At 46.7% G+C, this 25,119-nt stretch overlaps 2 protein-coding genes and 1 non-coding gene across 3 annotated transcripts; 1 reads left to right on the top strand and 2 right to left on the bottom strand.

Annotated features, from left to right (window-relative positions):
• Positions 1-1,074: 1,074 nt before the first annotated feature.
• On the bottom strand, positions 1,075-15,871 carry MAGT1 (magnesium transporter 1). The gene is made up of 10 exons (XM_066640026.1): positions 15,725-15,871; positions 12,994-13,163; positions 10,890-11,007; positions 9,981-10,121; positions 7,780-7,920; positions 7,117-7,206; positions 6,190-6,253; positions 4,781-4,855; positions 4,478-4,568; positions 1,075-4,121 (listed from the first exon to the last, which is right to left on the bottom strand). Exons 1-10 carry the CDS (start codon positions 15,821-15,823, stop codon positions 4,106-4,108), a joined length of 1,005 nt encoding a protein of 334 aa, XP_066496123.1. The 5' UTR covers positions 15,824-15,871; the 3' UTR covers positions 1,075-4,105.
• Positions 15,872-20,422: 4,551 nt separating this feature from the next.
• On the top strand, positions 20,423-24,518 carry COX7B (cytochrome c oxidase subunit 7B). Its single transcript, XM_066640203.1, has 4 exons — positions 20,423-20,427; positions 20,611-20,990; positions 23,017-23,141; positions 24,308-24,518. The coding sequence occupies exons 1-4, from the start codon at positions 20,423-20,425 to the stop codon at positions 24,383-24,385; spliced, it is 588 nt and encodes a 195-aa protein (XP_066496300.1). The 3' UTR covers positions 24,386-24,518.
• TRNAL-CAA (transfer RNA leucine (anticodon CAA)) lies at positions 20,524-20,629 on the bottom strand. Its single transcript has 2 exons — positions 20,592-20,629; positions 20,524-20,569 (listed from the first exon to the last, which is right to left on the bottom strand). It is a non-coding gene; the product is annotated as a tRNA-Leu (tRNA).
• Positions 24,519-25,119: the final 601 nt, after the last annotated feature.

Raw genomic sequence — 25,119 nt, forward strand, 5'->3', positions numbered from 1 at the left:
CCAGGGCGGGCTCTCTGAGGGGCTCGGGGTGCTCAGGGCTATCTGAGACAAGAGTGGCTCCTTGCAAGGCCCTCTGCACGTGCTCAGGAGCACTCTTGTCTGACAACAGTGGTTCCTCACAAGGCCCTCTGCACGTGCTCATGGGCACTCTTGTCTGACAACAGAGGGACTCCTTTGCAAGGGCCTTTACACATGCTCATGAGCACTCTCGTCTGTGAGGCAACACTCCTTGCAAGGCCCCCTGCACATGCTCAGGGGCACTGTTTTCTCCGAGACAACAGGGTGACTCCTTGCAAGGCTCTCTGCATGTGCTACGGGGCACTCTTGCCTTTAACACAACAGTGACTCCTGGTGAGACATTCTGCAAGAGCAATCCTTGGGGCACACTTCTCCATTTACACTTACTCTCGGTTTCTCTGACAGTGGAAAATCGGCATGCCATAGAACATTCAAGCCACCATTTTTCACCCGCATCTTATGGCAGATGCAGTTCAGCTCTACAATACTGTAGAACTGAAGTCCAGATTATGCACAAGAGCATGGAATGAAACCCTGATGGACAGGGGGAATGTTAGTGATAATGTTCATGCTCTGCAGCTAGAAGGTCCTAGGCGCCCACATTTCATTGCTATGTAGGGTGCCAAAACCCCTCTGTGGCTAGGGGAGCTGCTACTCAAATCTGCCCAACCCCAACTTTTGAGATCTCACCAGGAATGAGGTTTAACACAACACAAAACCAAAATTTTCAGAATGTTGAATTCTAGATCCAAACTGATCCAATACCACACTGTGGTTGTTAGCAGGGTTTGATCAAGGACTTGTGCAGTACACAGTCTGATGTGGCACCAGGGCTAACCCTGTTGTCACTCTAGCAGACTACTCATCATCTACGCGACAAAGGGAGTGATGCAACATCCAGTCTTGTCAAACGCACTTAGAAATCAACTTTCAGAGAAGCACTCTTCTGAGCAAGTTCCATTGATTTCAGTGGGACTTACACAAGAGAAGGCGTCAGTGGGCTGCTCCCCATGACCAATGTTTTCTAGAAATGACGAAGCACAAAAGAAGCATGGATGTATTTGAAAAGTATTTATTGAAAGTTACCCAAACCCAGTCAGTTATTGCTGCTACAACTGGATGCTCTGAGCTGTACAAAAATTCTTTTTTAAAAAAATATTTCTGGAGTCAACAGCAAAAAAATAGCTGAATGGTGTTAAGGCACTTGAAAATGTTAGGCATTACAAGCTTGCATAAGATAAAACTTGACTGAGCACAGTAGCAGATATGCTCATCCACTCTAACAAAGAACATTCTTTCCAAGCCTTCCCCTTCCTTCACCCCCCTCAGGCCTAACACTGCATTATACAGCAACACTATTGTCAATCACATCCAGTATTATTCCCACCTTGAAGGAGACAGTGACATCAAGCAAGCAGCTGGTGTTGGCCATAATAAAAAGGTGTAGCTTTCCTAGCATTCCCAAATGCATCTGGACCATTGTATGAAAACTAGGATAGCCATCTCAAGAAAGAAATTTAATCAATTAATCTAGTGAGTTTTAGTAGAAGAATCTAGTGATTAACTTTGTACATGGACACAAGCAATATTTCCAAACTAGTATGTTTTCTTTTTAAGATTGCCTTGTAAGGAGGCACCATCTCAGAACAGGAACTCTCTCCTGTGTCTAAGGAAAACAAGGAATGTCTCTTCCATTTGCCATCTACAAGTTTTATAATATAAGCACTTGTGTCAATCGTTCTTAAAAATCTGCTGCCCAGTCAACCAGGTAATGGGAAAGCTAGTCAATGAAACTTTTTAATCAATTAATCTGTTTAACATGGATAAAATGTTGCGGTTTAATGAAAAATTAAGTCAAGTTCCATCCCTGGGAGGAGGATAAGAGAATTCAAATGGCATATTATTGCAGGTGGGAAAAAAGCTACTGAAGTAGAAGGTAGTCACTGTCTTATAAGGCTCACCATCTCAAAATAAGATTAATTGCATATCTCAAGTTCTTTTCTCCCCCCATACCTTTCCCCTGTGTTCAGAGGTTAGGAACAAGTGGAATGTCACCATCCCAAACAATTGTAGCAGAGTCCTGGCAACTTCAATGCTTGGCTCGGATTCTTAATGCATGATGTTCAGATTTTAGATTTGTAATAAGCTGAATTGTCCCAAATGAAAAAGAATTGTCTAATCATGAAGCCAGATGTGTGTGTACAACTTACTCCTCCCACCTCAGGTTCTCAGAGCTAGCACCCAGAACAGCCATGGTGATGCATACTGGATCAGGCTTTTATCTCTGGACAACTGGACAATACTGTAGCACCAGTCACTTGCCTTCTACACACACACTCCTCCCTGCAACTGAGGCCACCATAGACAATCTGGCACTATCTTCACTATCACAAAACAATGAATAGGGGAAACCTGAGGATGCAGATAATCAGTTACATTTGCCCAACATCTTCCCATTTAACATCTTCAGCAAGAACACTACCCACATAAAATACTCTTCATGCTTCACATGCTGAATTGCAGACAGATACATAGCTAAGTTTGCAAGGATGTTTCTACACTGCTTTGATGTGGGGCAGAAGGACATGGTTACCTGTTCAGCTCACAAGGAGAAACAGGAGTTGTCATCCTCTTCCTCTGTCCCAGGGTGGCACCCTGCCTCCTTTCTCCCACTATCATAGCTCACCACACCACCCTCTCTGGTAGGATGAGTATGCAGACAGCAAGCTGCTGTGCAGCAGGACAGAGCCACAGAGAGTATTCACAAACCACGTTCTTTTTGGAGAGAATGAGTACTTAGGCATCCAAGCCCACAGGGCAGCTTCAAGTAAAGGTATACTTTTTTCTGCTGCCCATAAGTAGTTTTCACTAATATGATATAAGAGGGTAAAGCCTTGCTTTGGAGGACATGACCAGGTAATACAAGAGAGATGGCCTCATTAAATGGCAGTTTTATTCAAAGATATATTCCTTGTTTCAGAGAAAAAAAGTCTGAGCACTCTATAAGGGAAGCCTGTTGTTTTAAATAATAAAAAAGCTAGAGCATGTGAATGTGATTTAAAATGCTGCTCAACATCAATTGGTCTCTTCCCTAGAGGACCAACAGCTTCGTATCAGCATGTTGCACAAAAACGTAGGTATGAATAATTTCATTGGACTCTGAACCTCTTTCCCTTACAAGGAAGGACTAACTTACTGGGTCCAAGAATCCTCCACCAAAGGACATGCAAGTTAACAAAAACATTAAGTCCTTGTTAGTGCTGGAAATACGGCAGTATCAAGCTGTTTAGCAAATTCAAGTCACAATCCAAAGGGCTCCACAGCAAGCTTCGCATGCATGAGGCAGAGCACCTGATCTGCCCTGTCACCAACCTGTGAAAACACTGCTCTGCACTGCCAATAAGCCTCCTTGGGGGAGGGGGGATGCAGCACAAAGAGCTGGAAGTAGTGGGAAATTGGTCTGTCTCCATGAACAGGTCAGATCAAGATCTCCTAGTGTCTGAGATGGTACACCAAATGCCACCCTCTCCTACCCAGCTGCATGCCAGCTGCCAGTGCTCTTCCTCTTGCTCCCTGGTTTCAGAAAGCACAAGGGGAACAGAATGGAGAGGAGGTGTAATGGGGAAAAGAGTGGCAGGCCAGAGCATTAAGTGTCTCCCTCCTTTTGAATCCAGGGAGCTGGAGGAAAAGCAGTGGTTGAGGGGGCAGAGGCAGGCTGCTCCATCCCCCCACCCCCCGCTTGAGATAAAAGTCTCAGTTGGCTACATGGATGGGATTAGTCCTGTTTGTAGACAACACAGAGGCCCTTCAGTGTACTAAAAATTAAGATGTGTTCTTATAAACTAATCAGAAAGGAAGAGCCCAGATGCTAAATTCTAAATCACAGTAGGCTTAATGATAAATGGAGAAAATGAACATTGTCAGAATGCTCCTCAAAACTTTTAGGGCAAATTGCTTGCCTTCTCAAGGCACTAAACATCTTTGGTTTGGTGTGCAACACTCTCATTTGTTTCCAACAGAGGTAGCCTGATCCATGTATCACATGCTTCTGTTCCACTCCACATGGACAGCAGGGCTGCAACATTCTTTAACTCATCAGGAAGCTTTAAAAAAACAAGAGAGAAATTTCAGGTTACCAGTGAAAATATGGGTTGTACTCAAAAATTATTTCCAGCTGTGGGGTCAGCTAAAGCTAATGGGGTCAGGAGGCAGTAAAGCATTGCCCCGTGATTGCAATGGGCAGGGACAAAACACCCCCACTTCTAGGGGATATGTGCGCTTGCGCTGTACATGCAAAACAGTCTTTTAAACCAAAAAAAGGGGCATGCTCAAGAGAGGGGTGCTTGCTCATGACACCAACGTGCAATGTTATATTTGTATTTGTATGCGTCTCATGTCACAACTACAGAACTAGATTGAAAGCCAAAGTGAAATGACTGAAAGAGCAAAAAGTACAAACCTGTACGGATAGCCATGGTACTTAGACCTGAATATTGAGAGAAGCCAGCTGAAGAATAGCACCACCAGACCAATGCCCGCCACACACATGACTGCAAAAAAGGAACACAAGACAGTCGGCCTGTGAAGACAGCTTAAGAACACCATGAAGAAAATATTTGCACCTCCTCACACCTTCTGAATAACACAACATTCCATGTTTAATTCTAGGCAACTGCATTTAGAATGATTTGATGTAAGACATTCCAAGGCTAATGTTTACTGAATGGCTGCACACAGCATGCGGGTCCCAATTCAGACATACTTTTTCTCTTTCCCACTTCCAGGTCAGAGGTAGCAGCTTCATGCAGGAGCACCATGCCAAGAGTAACGCCAGCATCTGGGAAAGCTGTTTAAGGCAAAACCACGTCTGTGGACTGAATGAAAGCATAGCTCTATTCCACCACTCAACAGAGCACACTAGCTAATGGTGCGTCTCTTGTGCTGGCTGAAGAGTTGGAGAGGCTTACAGCCAACGCACAGGCCTGGCAGTACCTCCATTCAGAAATGAAAATATGCTTCCACCCCCCCCCCCCCCACAGGAGCGATGTTTGTTACCAGATGGAAAAGTAGCCCAGTTACAGCAGAGGCCAGGTGCTGTGACTTAAGGAGGAGACGTGAATGTATATGTGCCAGCAGACAATGTGGGAACTTACAAAAACTATTTTTTAGCCTCCCAAACCATTCAAAAGCAAAAGGAAAAAAACTTCAAAACACAGGCCAGTATGGTTACCCTATTTTACAAAGTAGTTCTGAGGTTTGAGATTAAATAGGTGGAAAAGCTTATATGTACAGTATAGTGCGCCCTCCTTATTCACAAGGGTTTGGTTCCACGCCCCACCCCACCCTTGCAGATTCAGCAGATGCTGGTGTCCACTCCCAAAACTCACACAGTTACTAACCTGGAGGCTCTGGAGGCCTCTCCTGGGTGGTGTCAGGCTGGCAACTCGCCTCTACAGGTCTCAGAATGCCCCACAGAAGCCTCTGGAAGTCACTTCTAGTTTTTGGAAGCAAATCAGAAGTTGCCTCTGAAAACCAGAATCGCTTCTGCGGGCTATTCTGAGACCTACAGAGGCCAAAAGAGTGGGTCACCACTGCAGTGTGGGAAGCCTGAACTCTCCGTATCTGCGGATGGTTAAATCTGTGGATACGGGACTTGTGGATGCAGAGGAACCACTGCGCTCAAAGTGAGTGAGTAAAGTTGAGCTGGGCACCTTTGTACCAGGGCTGTGAGTTAGTTTAAAGAAAAAGTTGGAAAAACTCAAATCAAGATGACTAAGCATTCTCAAAACCTTCACAAGTCTTAGTTGAGCAGGCAGGCTACTGCACCTCTCTGCGCTCATTTTCTTTTCTGCACAACCAGAGATGGAAAGTAGGGGTGAGGAAAAGTGGTGGAGGAGGGAAGCACTGAACCCAGCATGAGATCTGGGGTGGTAAGTATAAATGCCTGGAGCATGGAGGTCAGGGAGGATCTCCCTTCCAGATTTCAGATGAGGGCCACATCTGCATACAGTAAAAGCTTCTGATGTTACCTTAAGCAAACTATTCACTGGCCCCACCAATGCCATTTTCTAAGTGCCAGAGGCCAAGGCACAAGGGATCAACAAATTACTGCCTTTGTCATTGATTTTGGGAAGATCTGGAATGACACCCCCTTGCCATTAAAAAGGATACTGAACAGCAGAACAATGTGTGTTTCAGCAACAAATTGAGCTTGACTGCTCCCATGGATATAGTTCTGAAAGAGAAAAACTTTTTGAAGTCATACGCATAATTTTACATTTGCAATATAGTATTCCTGAATGGATCTGAACACACAAACCCACACTGACCCTGCCAAACACCACTGGTTTGAGTGCTTGCCTCCTACAAGCAAAGAGTTCTTCCAGTCTGGAGCACCTTTTGGAAGCACTGCAATGCCTGGCTTTTAGGGCTAATGGATGCTAAAAGGAATGGCTTATCTTGTGCCTGGAGCTGCTCAATAGGCATGCCCCACCACAACACTTCAGGGTGAGCACCAGCTGGCACTCCTTGCCCTCTCAGGTGCTGGCTTCCATCTCCCAGTTAGTGGCATGGAACTTACACAGATGAGCTGCACTTCTCTCCGGTCAGCCATCGCACTCTCCGAGATCAACGGAAAGCACTCTCCTGACTACACTATCTGCGCATAAGCCTCAAGGAAGGCATTGCTCTCGGTTGCCCTGCAACTGCCCCCTCTCCTCAGAGACTCACCAAAACCAGAGCCTCAGCATCTGCCAGTAGTGCTGCAAGAAGATCTTCATCTGGCCTGGTTTTCAAGTATCACAGTTCAGATGGTGCTAGAGCGACTTAATAAGTGTTCCTTGGGTTGGGCAGACAATTTGGGTTTTCAGACCATTTTGTTGCTTCATTCTCATGCTCTGGTATTTTATTTGCTTTGTACATGGCCCTGAGCATAGAAAGCCCCAAACAACTCAGCACAGCTCCCATTCACTTCCACTGAGGCTCCCACAGGAGTCCTCCCTAGAAGACTATGCTCTTAAAGCCACTGGGGAATCGGGTCAGAGTCAGCCATAAAAAAAGAAAGAACGCCAAGAACGCACAACAGTTCCCAACACTTACCACTTGACCTGTGTGAGGGTTCTTATGCGCATACGGGGGCCCTCGGATGTGATTCCACATTTGACCCGATGTCATTGCTAGAACCAGACACTGGAAAGCAACATGTCATGAATCATCATTAATGTAAATGCTTGCAATAAATAGGGCAGCTCTGCAGCAAGCTGAATTACCGCCCACAAACAACCCATATTTTCAGATTTATTCACCATTTTTCTACAGCTACATTTTTCAGAAACATTTGGAACCTGTATTCCAATCTAGTCTTAAAAATGAGTGTTTACTAATTATTTCGTGAGTGAATCAACATTCTGCACACCACATCCTCTTGTGACACAGCCAGAAACATCCTACCTACAGGTGACTGTTGCTAATGATCATACCCCCCCTTTTGTGAACCCCCGCCTTTTGTACTCAATAGAAGCAAAACAGAATTTTGCCACTGCACGCCTCCTGCAAGAAGAGGTCCAAGACAGGGGTGTAGCATTTTTCTCCTTGAAGGGCAGGTCAGCATTTAAAAAAAAAAACTAACTTTGTGGCAGACAAAAGAAGGAACAATACAGCCGAGTCAGGATACAAGTGAGGGGGAGGATGGGAGATTGAACTTGAGCAGAGATAAGGAGGGAACAAATGGGTTTTCAGACTGCTTAAAACTGATTTACTTACCAAAGCCGCAAAAGCCCAGCCTGTCTTGTTGTAAAGGAAATCCAGGTTGCTCCTCCTTAGGTAGACAAGGCCACCGATGACAGCCAGTAGCAGTCCCAACATCAGGGGCCCAGCGTAGTTTGGCGGCCTTATCACTCGGATCTATGACAGCAACAAATTAAAGCTATAAACTTGAAGCCACATGTGCTTGCAAATCTTATTAGCTTAAACAGTTTTGAGAAAAACCCAGCTGGGTTGTAACGGATCTGTGATCTTGGGGACCTCAGGTACACCAGCCCCAGTGAGACCACTTAACCTGGAAGAATGGGGGGTGGGGAAGCAGAGCAGCTTGTAAACGGAGTACTCTCTGAAGAGCTTTATGCAAGGAGAAAATGGTTGCACTGTTGGGGTGTTGGGTCACTGGTAAAAGATGTTGCCTTGGAACCTGAACAAATATCCACAACTAACACCTCTGAAGTTGGCTGCGAACTGCAGGCAAGTTTTCAACCAGAATTGTACTGTACAAGAATTACGAAACATGCCTGGAAAATAAGGTATCTGGGAGTTCCCCAGACTCCTCCAATCTGGAGACCATGACCCCTTCCTGCTATTCCATGCAGGAGCAAATGAAACTAAAGAGGTTGCCTTGGAAGGTCTGAAGACACTATGAGGTCACCTCAAGACACTACGAGGTCATTTTCCATCTATCCTTCCTGCTGAAGGTCAAGACACAGCAAGAAAAAGTAGGATCCTGGCAGTGAACACTGAGCTACAAAGATGGTGCTGCCAGCAATGCTTTGGTTTTTCTGGACCAAGAAACCAAAGAAACGATTCCTGGCAAGAGATGGGTTGCACCTCACAAGGACTGGGAGGCCTGTGTTGGGAAAGAACCTTGCCAGTCTCTTCAGGGGGGTTTTAAACTAAATACATAGGCAATTGGAGAACAATAATACACAGCACCATATGTAAACAGGCATTCAGAGACAATCAATTATCATTCAGAAGGTGGAGGAAGGAACAAGGGGTTCTACTATCCTGGACTTAATCCTTACCAACATCGAAGAATTGGTAGAGTAACTGAAAATGGAAGGGGCTTTGGATACAAGTGACCACATCACCTTGGAATTGCTGATAATGAGGGAAAGGAAGGCTAAGGATAGATACACATTCAGGAAAGCCGATTTTAAATGGACTCAGAAGACAATTAAGTCTATCCCACAGGTAAAGGAGAAGAGTCGAAAGGGATGGGATTTTTTTGAAGATGGTGGTACTGAAGGCATAAATGCAAACAATTCCCATGAGAAGGAAAGTTGGGAAACATGGAAGGAACCCACGTGGCTGCATAAAGAGCTTTCTGAAAAGCAGAAAAGCAAGAGGAGCGTGGAAATGAGGTGGAAAGATCAACAAAAGCATCGCCTAAAGCCTAAAGGAAGGCTAAAGCACAAAATGAGCTGAGGCTGGTGAGGGATACCAAAAACAAGAAAAAGGGGTGTTTCTTTGTCTCAAAGAATGTCAAGGAAGTAGGAGGCCTGTTATGTGGAGAAGGTGGGGAAGAGGTAAGAGATGTCGGATAGAAGATAGAGCTGCTCAATTCCTGTTTTGCACCCATCTCCCATAAGGGAATGGTGAGCCAACCTAACAGCTGTGCTAATGGAAAGATGGGGGCATCATGGCTCAGGACAGAAACTGCTGGCAAGGGAACAGCAGGCACACCAGCCTAAGGGCCCAATCCCATCCAATTTTCTAGTGCCAGTGTAGCCATCCCAATGGGGTGTGCACTGCTTCCTGTGGTGGGGAGGCGGTCACAGAGGCCTCCTCAAGGTACGGGAACATTTGTTTCCTTACCTTGGGGCTGGAAAGTTGGATAGGATTGGGCCCTAAGCTGGCTAGAGGTTGCTCCAGGGGCACAGCTATCACCTGGTCACCCAGACCCAACACTGGATCCAGGAGCCCCTCCAAACCACAAACCTGACCTTTTGGGGAGAGTGCAACCCCACCCAGATGGAACTGGCCATTCAGTTAGCAAGTCTACCAAATCTACCAAAAAAACACCGCCTCATGCAGCCCATTTCCAAAAAATGATCCAGAATTTCCACAGCCTCCAAGGCTCCAGACGAAAACAAGAAATGGAGCCGCATGTCAACTGCAGGCTGGTGACGCCCAAACTCCCAAATCCTACCTGAGCGTCACGTTGCACGGCAGCCAACATGGTCTTTACTTACATTGACGTCTGTCCTGTCGGCCACCCAACGGGCCAACTGCTCGGCACCAAAACCTCGCACTTGGAGCTCGTATGTGTCGGCTCTCTTCGGCTTTCCTTTAGGTGGAAAATTAATGAAGGTTGGAGCCGAGTTCATGTTCAGCTGTGTTTTTAAAATCATACAAAAAAAAATTGTCATCTGGAACTTAAATGTAAATTAAAACTGCTTAAAACCTATACTTTGAAAGAGAACTCAGATTCTGAAGTTATCCAGATCATATCAGCAGAGACTATTTTATTAGCCATTCAACCAAAACGTTAAGGTTTCTGTTGCAAACCTCAATGTCTTAGAGATATACAAGTGCTTCTATCATTCAGCTAGAACAAGAATATTTCTTTGCTTTCCCCTGCTTTTCCATTTAGGTTACAACATTCACTATGTACTTTGAAATACTTTTAGGAAGGAAATTTATTTATATTTTCCTCCTTTTTATACCACCTTTCCTCCAAGGAGCTCAGGGGTGGTATACATGGTCCCTCCCCTCCTTTTGTCCTCATAACAAGCCTGTGAGGTAGGTAAGGTTGAAAGAGAGTGACTGGCCCAAGGTCACCCAGGAAGCTTCATTTCTGAGTGGGGATTTGAACCTAGATCTTCCAGGCCTAAGACTGGCACCAGAACCAGTACATCATGAAGCTACTGGCCTTTACGCCCTGCTCCTTTCAGCAACCAGGCATGTGCAATAACCTCTTCCAGATTGAGTAACAGACTTCCTGTTAAATAAAACTAGTTGTTGGCAACCTTCAGTCTCGAAAGACTCTGGTATCGCGCTCTGAATGGTGGTTCTGGAACAGCGTCTAGTGTGGCTGAAAAGGCCGATTCGGGAGTAACACAGCATCTCTTTTCCTAATAAGTGTACAGAAAACTCATTACCATTTGAAACACATCAGAACCTTCATCAAAGTCAACCATAGCGAAAAAGATCCTGTTGGTAAATGCACTTGAGTATCGCCAGGAGTTTGCCAGAATCTGGTACTCTTCATCTGCTTGTCTGAATGAACGAAAACAGAAGTGCTGTTCAACAATCTCTACATCTCTAAAATGATTTAGCAGCATTAAGCTCAAGTCTTGAGAACATAAATCTCCCACTTCCTCATCAGTTCTAGTACAACAGCAATAGGCACACACCCTCTCTGTCAAACTCAAAACTTGCAGCATCTTGGAGTCTTTCCAACGATGCCACCTTGTCACCATTTGAAAAGCCTTTCCATCTGACATGATTCAAAGACCCACACTGTTCTGGCTCAAGAAAAATGGCACCAAGGTGCCAGGGCACAGCTGGATCACTCATGTCTGTGCTACAATTCTTTGGAGAATATTTGGACACATGAAAACCGATGGGATGCCAGCATGGGTATGTGGAATTTGCTGAATTCCCGAGGGGTCGTCACTCAGTAGAGCACCTGCTTCATGTGCAGAAAGTCCCAGGGTCCATCCCTGGCAGGCTTAAGAAGGTCCCAGTTTGAAAAACAGGACAGTTGCCACCAGTAAGAGAACAATATGCAACTAGGAGCACAGTCCTTACATGGAGATCCGGAAGCGCAGTGACTGCTGCACTGGCAGGGAGGCCTGCACTTCTCTGCCAATGCTGCATCCACCACAGCTGCCTCTGGTGAGGTAAGAAGATGTACCAGGTGGCAGGGGAGGGTGGCAGGAATGTGGCAAGGAGCAGGCATTTCTCGGCAGGAGGAACAGGGTGAATTGGAGCCAGGAGGCAGGCAGGAACAGTGCAACAAACCTCTGTCCTATTCTAAACCCTGACCCAGACCTAGCAGTGTTACACAGGGATGCTCAAACTTGCACCTGCTATTTAGCAGGTGCAGATCTGAGTAGCCCCATAGGGCAGGCTGTGCCGTTGCTCGACATAAGGGGAAAAATATCCCCTTACCCTGAGGAGACCTCCAACCTGCTCCAAAGCTGTGCTGGATACACGCAGGCCATGAGGTCCTGCTGCACCAGCGCAACTTAGGATTGGGCTGTAGATGAATCAATCTTGTGTATAAAACAGCTTGATAAATTCTGTGATGTCTACTTTAATATACATTTAGTGTTTGACAAAAACAGCTCCGGACATCTTTAAAACTTTAAAAGAGACCGTGAGCACTACAGAAATGGTTCACATACTTGTTGTCAGACAGTGTCCCTCACATGAATTCTTGCACAAAGGCCAGCCCCAGGGAAGGCAGCCAGAGAAGGCAGGCTGACTGAAGGGAGTAGAGCCTCGTTTTAATGCTCACACATCCCTTCCTGCTCGCTGCTTTCCCTTTTTTTAGGTCAGCAGGTGAATGGGGAGGGAAATTGGTAGTTTCATCCACTACCACTATCATAAGCCTCAGAGGGCAGAGAGAAGGAAGGAGGGGGAACATGAACGAACCCTACATCTTATGAAAGGCTTAGCAGAACACACTGTGCCCAGCCCACAGACGTACACATTTGGTGCCCTGCTGCTTACATGAAATGTTGGGCAGAAATGGCTGACGTAACCCAGGTTTGGCAACGTCAACATTACCTGATTGGAGAGGTGGAGCCGCATGGGCCACTCCATCCCACCCACTGAGAGAAACAGGTTTGGCTGCCCAATCGGTAGGCACCTGCCAATCTCAAAAGGGGGCTTGGCAGGCAAAAGGAACAGAGAGTGCTGTAGGAACACATCCCAGCATTCAGACACCTTAATTAGCACAGAAGCTTCCAAGTGCCCAAAAAGTACAGGAGAAAACACAGCATTCATCACAACTCAAATATGACTTCACATTATGGTTAAGAGGAACTTTTTACAAAAATCAAATGATAAAATCACTATTATACCCATTTCTGCCAGGCCTATTTTTTGGTATGCTAGCATGGTTCTCTCTCTTCACTACAACAGATCAGGTTGAAAGAAAAAAAAGAAAAGAAAAGCAGAAAAACAAGCACATTAATTTTAAAAAAGCTTAAGTTTTTCTATCAACACTCATTTCTAAGCTATTTCAATCCATACTTGCATACTACACATTGTCGGTGAGGCTGAAGAGCAGTGAACATCACAATCACAGAGTAGTTCCTTGGCGCTGCCTTGACAAAGCGTCGAAATTTGTCCCCGTTCAGGCGAATAACCGATCTTTTGCTGGCCCACTCCATCAGCTGGCTGACTTTTTCAGAAATCAGCATCTAAAATAGAAAAGGAGAAAGTAGTTTCACAGAGCTTGAAGCCAGTTGTGTCTTCCAGTTGTGTTGCCACAACTTACCCCTATTACTGTCAGATGCAGCTCCTGCCAAGCTGAAGATATAGGGAGGGGGAAGAAGGAACCAGTTGGTTCTCAACTGCCTCTGAGAGTACAACTAAAAGCCAATGGGGCAAACTGCAAAAGAGAAGATTCCGGCAGGACATCAGGAAAAAATTCTTGATGGTCAAGTGGTTAGGGCAATGAAGCAGACTGCCAAGGGAGGTAGTGGATTCTCTCACTGGAGATCTTCAAGTAAAGTAGCCATTTTCAAACACTGTGCCGTGGCACACTGGTGTGCCGTGAATGGTCCCCAGGTGTGCCGTGGGAATCTGGGAGAGGGTCATTTATCAATAGGACCATTGAGGGATGTGAGCCCCCATTGACAGTGTGCCTTGTCAATTGTCAAAAAGCTGATGGTGTGCCTTGACCATTTTAGTGCCTTGCCAGTGTGCCTCGAGATGAAAAAGGTTGAAAATCACTGAAGTATAGGCTGGACAGGCAGCTGCTGGAGATTATCATGGAGGATTTCCTGCTATAAGCAGGGGGTTGGACTAGATGACCTTATGAGTCCTTTCCAACTGCATGAATGGAGGTGAGACAGCAGAAGTTTCTATACTTTCCAGCCTTTTCCTTTACATTCTCTCAGCACTTAACTTATGTACTCGTAGCTATACTGAAGGAAATACTGAATGATCCTGGATATTTAAATATGCTTTATTCCTCTCCAAATTCACTTTAGTTGCTACATCTAAAAATAAGGAGGGAGCAGCGCTCCCTTTCCATGTGTGAAGCTCACCTCCCTCAACCAAAGGAAAGAGATAACTAGCCTAGTTATCTTGGCCCAGCAACAACATACTTCCTACACACCCACACACCCCAGTTGTCTCAGAGACTGCGTCGTCATCTCAGTCGCATCCTCCACCTCCTGGTTTTCAATACCAGGCCTGCAGCCACACTTGCCAAATCCGGTGGAGACAGAAGTTAATTGCAATCATTGGACTTTTACGCCACGAAAGCAGGTTCCCCATTTTGCTTCCTCCTACTGTATAAAGCAGCCATTTTCAACCACTGTGCCATGGCCCACTGGTGTGCCACAAATGGTCTGCAGGTGTGCCGCAAGAGTTTGGGGGAGGGTCATTTGTTAGTTGGGCCAATGGGGTTGTGAACTCCCCACCACCAGCACGGTGTGCCTTGTCAGTTGTCAAAAGACTGATGGTGTACCTTGACAATTTTAATACCTTGTCAGTGTGCCCTGAGACAAAAAAGGTTGAAAATCACTGGTTTAAAGGCTCAATCTGGTGTGCAGGAACGTTGCAGGTATCAGAGACTGACACAGGCAGCTGCTTGCAGGAATGTGCTGTGGCCACAGCGCTGAGTCGAGTCTGGAGTCTCTGGACCCCTTGAGTCTTGACGGGCAGCCAGCATGACTCGTCCAGGCGCATTTTTCAAGTCACTTAGACTTGAGTTGAGACTTTTTTGAGAAGCCAGCTGAGTTGCGGAAGCAGCGGAAAAACAGGCAAGCACACAACAGAGACACAAACACATTCAAAAGCCAGCCCTGACTCAGGTCCATTCTGCCTTTTCACCTTGAGGGTAACACCCCAAGTTCCGAGTCAGCGCCCGAGTTCTTGGCACACGTGACTCGGGTCTGGTCACGAACCACGCGTGTCTTCGTGACGGGAGCCCAGTCACATGGCAGTGACTGTGGCAGCCCAGTGGCAGCCCATCCCTGCCTGTGGTGCCTGCAGACCGAACTGAGTGGCAGCTGCACAAACCACTGCAGCGTCCCCTGCAAAGCGAGGACCCCCAGAGCGGAGAAGAGCAGAAGCCGCAGGAGAACTGCAGCCCCTGAAGGAGCAGCTACAAACTCCCATGGTCTGCACTGCACCAGACACATGGAGGGGGGGGGGAGACCCTGGGAAGTTGCTCCTGAGGAAGGAAATGGAGACACCAGGTGCGGGCGCTCTGCACATGCTCAGCATCTCCTGAAATACCTGAGATGCAGACACTCTGCACATGGTAAGTGTCTCTCAAAATACATGAGAAGTAGGGCACTCTGCACACGCTCAGAGTCCCCTGAAAGTCACCAGGCGCAGGGCGCTCTGCACACGCTCAGAGTCCCCTGAAAGACGCCAGGCGCAGGGCGCTCTGCACATGCTCAGAGCCCCCTGAAAGACGCCAGGCGCAGGGCGCTCTGCACATGCTCAGAGCCCCCTGAAAGACGCCAGGCGCAGGGCGCTCTGCACATGCTCAGAGCCCCCTGAAAGACGCCAGACGCAGGGCGCTTTGCACATGCTCAGAGCCCCCTGAAAGACGCCAGACGCAGGGCGCTTTGCACATGCTCAGAGTCCCCTGAAAGACGCCAGACGCAGGGCGCTTTGCACATGCTCAGAGTCCCCTGAAAGACGCCAGACGCAGGGCACTCTGCGCTCTCTACTCCGAGGGGCAGGCGCCGCGGGGCACTCTGCACGCGCTCAGAGGCTCCCCGGCGCCGGCAGCGCTCACCTCCTTCCGCTTCTGGCCGCCGACGCCGTCGCCCGCCCAGCAGAGCAGCAGGGCGAGCGCGGCCAGGGCCAGCGCCGGGACTCGCGGGGGCGCCGCCATCGGCCTCGCTGTCGCTCGGGCTCTGGTCGAGCGGCACTTCCGCTTCCGCGACGCGAGGGGGCGGGGCCGCCCGGGGTTGGTGCCTCCGAGCAGGCGGCGCTCCGTGCCGGGAAGGCGGGACCGGCCCTCCCGCCCGGCGACGAGCAGCACCCGCAGGAGGAGGAGGAGTCCCCGGAAGCCGGAAGTGGGAGCCTGGAAAAGAGGCGCTTGCCGCTCGTGCCCCGCGCGCACTTCCCTGGGAGCAGGCCCCGTGCACTCGCCTCCGAGGAGACAGGCCTGGCAGTGCGCCTTCTGTTCCCAAGCACGCAGGACAGAGGCACAACGGGACCCGCTCAGCAGATGCTAGAGAAGCATGAAAGTCTGTTTCTATAAAGGTTTACACACTTTTCAACTGAAATAGTTCTCTAGCATTTGCTGACCTTACACACGCCACGTTGGCAGCCTTCAGTCTCGAAAGACTCTGGTATCGCGCTCTGAATGGTGGTTCTGGCACAGCGTCTAGTGTGGCTGGAAAGGCCGATTCGGGAGTGACAGTCCCTTCCACACCGGGAGCAAGTGCAGTCTGTCCCTGGTCTGTCTCCCTGGCTGTGGGCCTTCCTTCTTTGCCTCTTTGCCTCAGACTGTTGGCCAAGTGTCTCTTCAAACTGGGAAAGGCCATGCTGCACAGCCTGCCTCCAAGCGGGCCGCTCAGAGGCCAGGGTTTCCCACCTGTTGAGGTCCATCCCTAAGGCCTTCAGATCCCTCTTGCAGATGTCCTTGTATCGCAGCTGTGGTCTACCTGTAGGGCGCTTTCCTTGCACGAGTTCTCCGTAGAGGAGATCCTTTGGGATCCGGCCATCATCCATTCTCACGACATGACCGAGGGCAGGAGGTCTGGTCTAGAGCAGGGGTGTCCAAAGTTTTTGGCAGGAGGGCCACATCGTCTCTCTGACACTGTGTCGGGGGCCGGGGGGAAAAAAGAATTAATTTACATTTAAAATTTGAATAAATTTACATACGTTTACATAAATGAATATATTAAAGATGGACATATGAATGAATGAAGGTCTTGCAATAGCTCAAGGCCTATAAAAGGCCTTGCACAAAGCAAGGCTGACCTTTCCTTTTCTGCTACTACTGCATCACAGATGTGAAACAGCAAGCAGTGGAGGGAGCCCTCATCCCACAGTTCACGTGAGAGGTCAAACAGTTGCCCTCATGCTGAGAGCAGTTGCATCTGGCCAGTGTGGGCTCCAACAAATCACCGGAGGGCCAGAGGCTCATTGGAGACTGGGAGCTCTCTGAGGGCCGCATTGAGAGGCCTCGAGGGCTGCAAATGGCCCTAGGGCCGGGGTTTGGGCACCCCTGGTCTAGAGGGTAGAGCCTCCATTTGCCTGAAGATTAACATCCACAAGGTCGCCCGTTTGAGGCCACCAGCACCGTGCGACCTTGAAGCAGCTGGCAAGCTGCAGCTGAGCTGTTCCATCTGCTCGGAGCGTGGGAGGATGGAGGCCAGAATGTTAAACCAGATCGGAGTGTAACACCTTGAATGTAGTGGTTCTTGAAAGAAAGAACCTTCTTTCAATTTGTAAAAATCCCTGCGTGGATTTAATAAGCCTGCCTAAGTAAACCACCTTGAATAAAGTCTTGAATAAAGACCAAGAAAGGCAGTATATAAATACTGTATATTATTATTATTATTATTATTATTATTATTATTATTATTATTATTATTATTATTATTATGACCGAGCCAATGCAAGCGTCTCTGTTTCAGCAGTGCATTCGTGCTAGGGATTCCAGCACGTTCCAGCACTGTGTTGTATGGAACTTTGTCCTGCCAGGTGATGCCGAGAATGCGTCGGAGGCAGCACATGTGGAAAGCGTTCAGTTTCCTCTCCTGTTGTGAGCGAAGAGTCCATGACTCGCTGCAGTACAGAAGTGTACTCGGGACGCAAGCTCTGTAGACCTGGATCTTGGTATGTTCCGTCAGCTTCTTGTTGGACCAGACTCTCTTTGTGAGTCTGGAAAATGTGCTTTATGTGTGTGTGTGTGTGTATGTGTGCAGGGTGTCCGTAAAGTCCGTGTGCACTTTAAAAAATTTATAGCTTTGTAAGTATTTGTGCTAGAAAGAATCTGTAAAAAGTATTTCAATGTACCTAGTTTTTAGTAAAGTTACTGAGCATTTCTTCAACCCAATATTTTTAACAATTTTGCTAAACTTTAAAAATTCTTCTTTTTCAGAATTACTTATAACCCACGGCTTCAATGGAAGAAAAAGTAAACTGTGTCCTTTGGTTGGCTGAACTGAAATCTACTGTTGCTGTAAAAAGAAAGTTTAGAACTGAATACAGTAAAGAACCACCTCATAGGAACTCTATTACCAAATGGATGAAGAAATTCAAAGAGACGGGCTCTGTCCATGATAAGCCGCAGTCTGGTAGGCCATGTGTCAGCGAAGAAAGTGTAGTATCCTTAGAAAAATGCTTTATGGCAAGTCCAAGAAAGTCATTAAGATGAGCATCACTAGAGCTGCGGCTTTCAAAGTCCACTGTGCATAAGATTCTGTGGGTAAGACTTCACATGAAAGCTTACAAAATCCAATTGCATCAAATGCTGTTATAAGAGAACGTGTCATGCACGGCTGTTATAAGAGAACTGTCATGCAGCCCTGGGGGCTGGGGATAAGAATAGGCCCTCAGTTTGGCTGTACTTGTCGTAAGAGGCGACTAAACAGCCACCGGGTAGATGGGACTCATCAGCCTGGGAAGGCAACTCATCTGAGAGAAGGAAAACTCTGATCCCAAACCTCCACTGCCTTGTGGCTACATCCAGTTATGGAAAAGGCTTCAGGAGTCAACCTCGAGGCAAAATCCGGAGCCGGAGTCCCTGAGGCAGTTCATGGCTGAACACAGTCAACCATGTTTCTGGCAACTCCTGCGACGCCGCTGGAACCAACCATATTGGCCTCTGCCTTTCCATTGGACCATTTCAGCGATGTGGAGAGGGGGGATTTGCTGCATGGGTAGCAGCCTATCCTCCATCCCTACTTTACCCAGGCTTCGCGCACTGGAGAGGACACACTGTTCCAGAACCTCCATTCAGAGCGTGACACCATAGTCTTCCGAGACTGAAGGATGCCAACACACATGCACGGCTAACTTTCTGTCATCCGTTCAGTGAAAAACTTAGCAATGATGATGCATTTATGAGTAGTTTAATGTTCTCTGATGAAGCAACATTTCACATTTGTGGCTAGGTCAACAGGCATAATTGCCGAATTTGGGGAACTGAAAACCCAAATGAAACAGTTGAACATGAAGGAGACTGTCCTAAAGTTAATGTGTGGTGTGCTTTAGGCAGAATTCAAATCATAGGGCCGTTCTTTTTTGAAGGTCCTGTTATTAATGGTGACAGCTACTTAGATATGCTGCAGAATTACTTTATTCCTCAGCTTGAACAATTAGGACTTACAGATGATATAGTGTTTCATCACAACAGGAGAGGAAACTGAGCGCTTTCCACATGCGCTGCCTCCGACGCATCCTCGGCATCACCTGGCAGGACAAAGTTCCAAACAACACAGTCCTGGAACGTGCTGGAATCCCAGCATGTATTCACTGCTGAAACAGAGACGCCTGCGTTGGCTTGGTCATGTCGTGAGAATGGATGATGGCCGGATCCCAAAGGATCTCCTCTATGGAGAACTCGTGCAAGGAAAGCGCCCTACAGGTAGACCACAGCTGCGATACAAGGACATCTGCAAGAGGGATCTGAAGGCCTTAGGTATGGACCTCAACAAGTGGGAAACCCTGGCCTCTGAGCGGCCCGCTTGGAGGCAGGCTGTGCAGCATGGCCTTTCCCAGTTTGAAGAGACACTTTGCCAGCAGTCTGAGGCAAAGAGGCAAAGAAGGAAGGCCCATAGCCAGGGAGACAGACCAGGGACAGACTGCACTTGCTCCCGGTGTGGAAGGGATTGTCACTCCCGGATTGGCCTTTTCAGCCAAACTAGACGCTGTGCCGGAACCACCTTTCAGAGCGCAATACCAGAGTCTTTCGAGACTGAAGGTTGCCAATACAAAAAAGTGTTTCAACAAGATGGAGCTCCTTGCAACTTTGCTCTGCGCATTAGACAGTTTCTAAATCAGAAATTTCCTGGCAGATGGATTGGAAGAGGTGGGCCATTTTCTTGGCCCCCACGTTAGCCAGACTTGACTCCATTAGATTTTTTTTTTATGGGGACATGTGAAAACAATTCTGTATGCAAGTAAACCTCGTTTGTTAGAAGACTTGAAAGCTAAAATAACTAATGTGTTTTCAGGCATTACTGTAAATCAATTGGCAAATGTTTTTAGAGAACTGCAAAATCGTATTACCCTTTGTATTACTAATGATGGTGGACATGTGGAAACTTAAAAAGTACAATAAAACAATAAAAATATAGTTTCTTTTCTTTCTAGTACTTTTTACAGATTCTTTCTAGCACAAATACTTACAAAGTTATAAATTTTTTAAAGTGCACATGGACTTTAGGATACCCTGTATATATACACACACACACACACACACACACACACACACACACACAAGCATGTGTAGGTATAAATATGAAATAAATGCATGGGGTGAGTGAATAAGTCAGACAAGCATTTAAATAAATCTTTACTCATTTCAATAAATGCTTTAAAGATATGCGCAGCGTCTCGCAGGCAAAAGAGACGTGTCAGAAGTGGGATTCGAACCCACGCCTCCAAGGGGAGACCAGAACACCCTGCGGGGAAGGCTGAGCCTTGAGTCTGGCGCCTTAGACCACTCGGCCATCCTGACACTGCGACGGGGAGGCTCACGGGGCGCCTCTCCACCCTCGCGAGGCCGAGCGCGTCGCGGGGCCTGCCCGCGACCCGCCCGGCTCTACGCGGCCAGGGGCGCGCGTGCGGAAGGAGACCCGGCCGAGGAGCGCGGGGGACGGGGACAGAGGGGAGCTCGCAGCTTCTGGGGGCCGCGCCGCAGCGCCCCCTCAGCGCGCGGACTCCATTTCCCAGAGCGCCCCGCGCCGTGTGGCGCAGGCGCGGCGCTTCCTGGGCGGCGGCGGCCATTTTGTTTTTGAGCGCCCGCTGCGGCAGGTCACCCGAGAGGAGCGCTGCGGAGATGCTGTTCCCGCTGTCCAGGAGGGCGCTCGCCCAGGCCGGTGAGCCTCCGGGCAGCCCCTCCGAGGAGGGCGGGGGCAGGGGGTCTATATGTATAAATGTCTGTCTATATAGGTGTCTGGGTTTGTATATGTATAGGTGTAAGTGTGTGTGTGTGTGTGTAATTTTAGAGTGTGAGCCCTTTTAGGACAGGGAGCCGTGAGTTATTTATAAGTGTTGTGTATATATGTGTGTGTCTGCCTATTTGTGTGTCTAGAGCCAGGATGGTGTAGTGGTTTGGGAGGTGGACTTAGACCTGGGTGATCCAGGTTCAAATCTCCCCTCAGCCACAAAGCTTCCTGGGTGACCTTGGGCCAGTCACTTCCTCTCAGCCTCGCCTACCTCACAGGGTTGTTGTGAGGACAAGGAGGGGGGTAGGAGCAGCTGTGTAAACTACCCTGAGCTCTTTGGAGGAAGGGCGGTATAAAAATGTGAATAAATAAATAATATGTATATATGTGGGTGTATAGGTCTCTGTGGATGTATATGAATAAGGAGGTGTGTGTGTAGGTGTCTGTGGCTGTATATGTATATAAAGGCATGTATATGTATAGGTGCGTGTCTGTGTGTTTGTGTATAGGTGTATGTATTTTTAGCTTGTGAGCCCTTTTGGGACAAGGAGCTATTAGTTAGTTGATTTTTTTTGTAAACCACTTTCTGAACTTCTTGTTGAAAAGCAGTATATAAATACTGTTAATAATAATAATAGTATACAGAGACGCCTGCGTTGGCTCGGTCATGTCGTGAGAATGGGCGATGGTCGGATCCCAAAGGATCTCCTCTATGGAGAACTTGTGCAAGGAAAGCACCCTACAGGTAGAGCACAGCTGCAATACAAGGACATCTGCAAGAGGGATCTGAAAGCCTTAGGAATGAACCTCAACAGATGGGAAACCTTGGCCTCTGAGTGTTCTGCTTGGAGGCAGGCTGTGCAGCATGGCCTTTCCCAGTTTGAAGAGACACTTGGCCAACAGACTGAGGCAAAGAGGCAAAGAAGGAAGGCCCACAGCCAGGGAGACAGACCAGGGACACACTATACTTGCTCCCAGTGTGGAAGGGATTGTCACTCCCGAATCGGCCTTTTCAACCACGCTAGATGCTGTTCCAGAACCACCATTCAGAGCGCGATACCATAATCATTTGAGACTGAAGGTTGCCAGCATGTCATATGTATTTATAAGTTTGTGTGTGTGTATATAGGTGTGTGTGTAGGTGTCTGTATGTGTACGGGAGTATATATATGTGTGTGTGTATAAAATAAGCAGAATAGTTAAACAATACAAACCACAACTGAACAAACATCAGTTTCTACACACAGGTGGGGCCTCGGTATCCACTGATTTGACTTGCTTTAAATGCCTTGTAACGGGAAGATTCCATTTCCTACCTTTGCACTGTTAAATAATTATAATTTCATTCCATTGTTCACCCCGTCTAGTGGGGTACAAAAGTATCGCAACAGGTTAAAACATCAAACAAGACATTGAAATGTTAATTTTAACCTTAAGCAGTGAAACATCAAAAGCAAGACCTGGCACAGATTGTTGAGGGAACAAATAAAAACTAAAACACAGAGATGCAAATGTAGTGGCTCATACGTTCAGTTTGCCAGTGCTCAGCAGCTGTCCGTGAATTAGTAGTTGATCAGAGTGCAAGCAGTCGGTGCCAGCAGCTTCTGCATACCTAGTGCTCCAACTCTCTGCTAGTAACTGGCTGGTACAAGAAAGTGAAACAAGTTTGGGTAATGTCTGTGACGGGTCTTAATTGTTTATAACTTAGCTTCTAATTACTGTATTCGAAAGCTTGGAAGGAGATCCCTTGCTGTCAGTTTGATATCCTCTGCACTACAAAGCTACGCAACTGCTGTAATTTGTTGTGTTTATTTATTTTATTTACTTACATATTTATATCCTGCTTTTAACTCACAAGTGGGCATTCAAAGTGGCTGTTTATGCATTAAGTTAATATACAAGGAATTGATAATAAGCTTTCAAACTGTGATTGTGTTCGGTTATGTTTGTTTTGAAGCTCGTGGAGTTCAGCGGACCCTGGCAAGACAAGCTCACCATGAGCATGGACCTGATTTCCATGACAAGTATGGCAACATTGTTCTCCTGAGTGGAGCTGTCTTCTGTGTCTCTGTGTGGTCTTATGTAAGTATTTAAGCTTTGAAATTGGCAAGTTATACTGTTTTGAAGATACCTGCCCATTTTGATTCATGAACTGCCTTGTAACAGGTGAGACATCCATTTAAACTTATAAAACAAGACGGTTTTAAAATGTTTTAAAATAAAAGCACAACCATTCTAACTTACAAATGACAGTAGTCTACCTCGTACAGTTCTGTGACTTGCTAGAATGAAAAAGTGGTGTCTGCTTCTTGTTGCCTCCAAGCCATTGTTAAACTTAAACTTGAGTCTTAAAGTCTTTGCAGAGCAAAACACCAGACACCTTCAGAACTTTCTGAAGACCCCATCCTATCCAATTTTCCAGTGCTGGTCGTGCCAGTAGGGTGTTTGCTGCATCCTGTGGTGAAGGGGCAGTCACTAAAGCCTTCTCAAGGTATGGGAACATTTGTTCCTTTACCACAGGGCTGCACTGTGGCTGGAGCTGGAAAGTTGGATAGGATTGAGCCCGAAGTTCTTAATGTAACATTACTTACAGTTGCAGATCTATTGTTTCTCATATATATTGTTTCACATATAAATGTGTCCACATTGCAGCAACTTCCCTTGTTTTTAAAAAAACCTGTTTAGTTAGCACTGTTAATGTCATATAACAAAATGTAAGAACTTCAAGTGTAAGATTTTAGAAACGGGCTATGTCAGAATGCCAAATGCAAGGGAGGGTACCAGGATGCAGGTCTCTTGTTATCTGGTGTGCTCCCTGGGGCCGCTGTGAGATACAGGAAGCTGGACTAGATGGGCCTATGGCCTGATCCAGTGGGGCTGTTCTCATGTTCTTAAGTAAAATGGCCCAATGTTTTAAAGAAAATTGCCCATCTACTTAATGTAAATGATGCACATAACTATGACAAAATATGGTACCATTATAACATGCAAGCACATTTTAAATATTTTGTGATAAGATATGAACTCTCAATGTGAACTTGTATGTTTGGCATTCTCGGTCATTTCCCTGGCTATATGCATACCTATTGTCTGGTCATAACAAGAAAAACGTGAATGATGCTAACCGCAGTACTGATGTTTTGTCCTTGAATAACTAACAGGGTCTTAAAAATTGGTATAATGGCAGTTCTTTCAAAAATAGGTTTTATGCTAGTCCGCTGACTTCTTCCCTGCCATGTAATTTCCAGGTTGCTACACAAACTGGAATTGAATGGAATTTATCTCCGGTTGGCCGAGTTACCCCAAAAGAATGGAGAGAGGAGTAGAGCTGTCTTCATGAACCTTCTTCTGAAATGTTGGGAGCAACAATGAACTGGTCCGAGCTTTCATAGGAATGTACCTGTGCCATGTCAGTAATGGCTCTGTTATCTGTGATACAATAAATATATTTAAAATGTTTATGTTCAGCTTGATTTATTCTTTCTGTGACTTGTTATCAGAGTGTAGTCCAGCAGCATAGACTGCACACTTGAATGGCTGACCATTATCTCAGTAAATCTTATAAAAACCTAAAGAACAAATGAAAGTATGGAAGGTCAGTTTGATATGTCCTCTCTGGATTTGATTGACTTCAGTCAATGGTATCAATCAGCAAACTGAGTCATGCTTTAAAATCTGAACTAGTACATATTGAGCTTGACATTCAGGGGGAACTGTAATTCTTGCACAAATGTTTTGGACATAATGTAATGCACCATATTTTCTTTAAAATGGCGTAACATATACCTTTATGACCCAGAAAAATTTGACTTTTCATACTTATCCTATCAGTAAATCTAGGAACTGGGAGCTCAACCCTATCCAACCCTCAAGCTGTGATGCTGCTGTGCCAGTGGGGCATGTGCTGCATCCTGCTATGGGAAGGCAGTCATAGAGGTCTCCAGATAAGGAAATGTTTGTTTCCCTACCTTGGGGCTGCATTGTAGCTGCATTGGTGTGGAAAGTTGGATAGGAGTGGTCCCTTATTCTACAAAGGGCGCAATCCTAACCCCTTACGTCA

Source organism: Tiliqua scincoides, chromosome 12 (assembly GCF_035046505.1).
Source record: "Tiliqua scincoides isolate rTilSci1 chromosome 12, rTilSci1.hap2, whole genome shotgun sequence".
NCBI classification, from domain to species: domain Eukaryota; kingdom Metazoa; phylum Chordata; class Lepidosauria; order Squamata; family Scincidae; genus Tiliqua; species Tiliqua scincoides.

Bases quoted from the DNA above. Each gene is read 5' to 3' on its own strand.
- MAGT1 (XM_066640026.1), bottom strand. From the start codon at position 15,823: ATGGCGGCGCCCCCGCGAGTCCCGGCGCTGGCCCTGGCCGCGCTCGCC. The intron at 11,008-12,993 runs GTATGGATTGAA...TCGTTCATTCAG, and splicing joins CGACAATGTGTAGTATGCAA to ACAAGCAGATGAAGAGTACC. The intron at 6,254-7,116 runs GTAAGTGTTGGG...TTTCTCTTTCAG, and splicing joins ACCCTCACACAGGTCAAGTG to AACTATATCCATGGGAGCAG.
- COX7B (XM_066640203.1), top strand. The intron at 20,991-23,016 runs GTGAGCCTCCGG...TTTGTTTTGAAG, and splicing joins GAGGGCGCTCGCCCAGGCCG to CTCGTGGAGTTCAGCGGACC. The intron at 23,142-24,307 runs GTAAGTATTTAA...TGTAATTTCCAG, and splicing joins GTGTCTCTGTGTGGTCTTAT to GTTGCTACACAAACTGGAAT.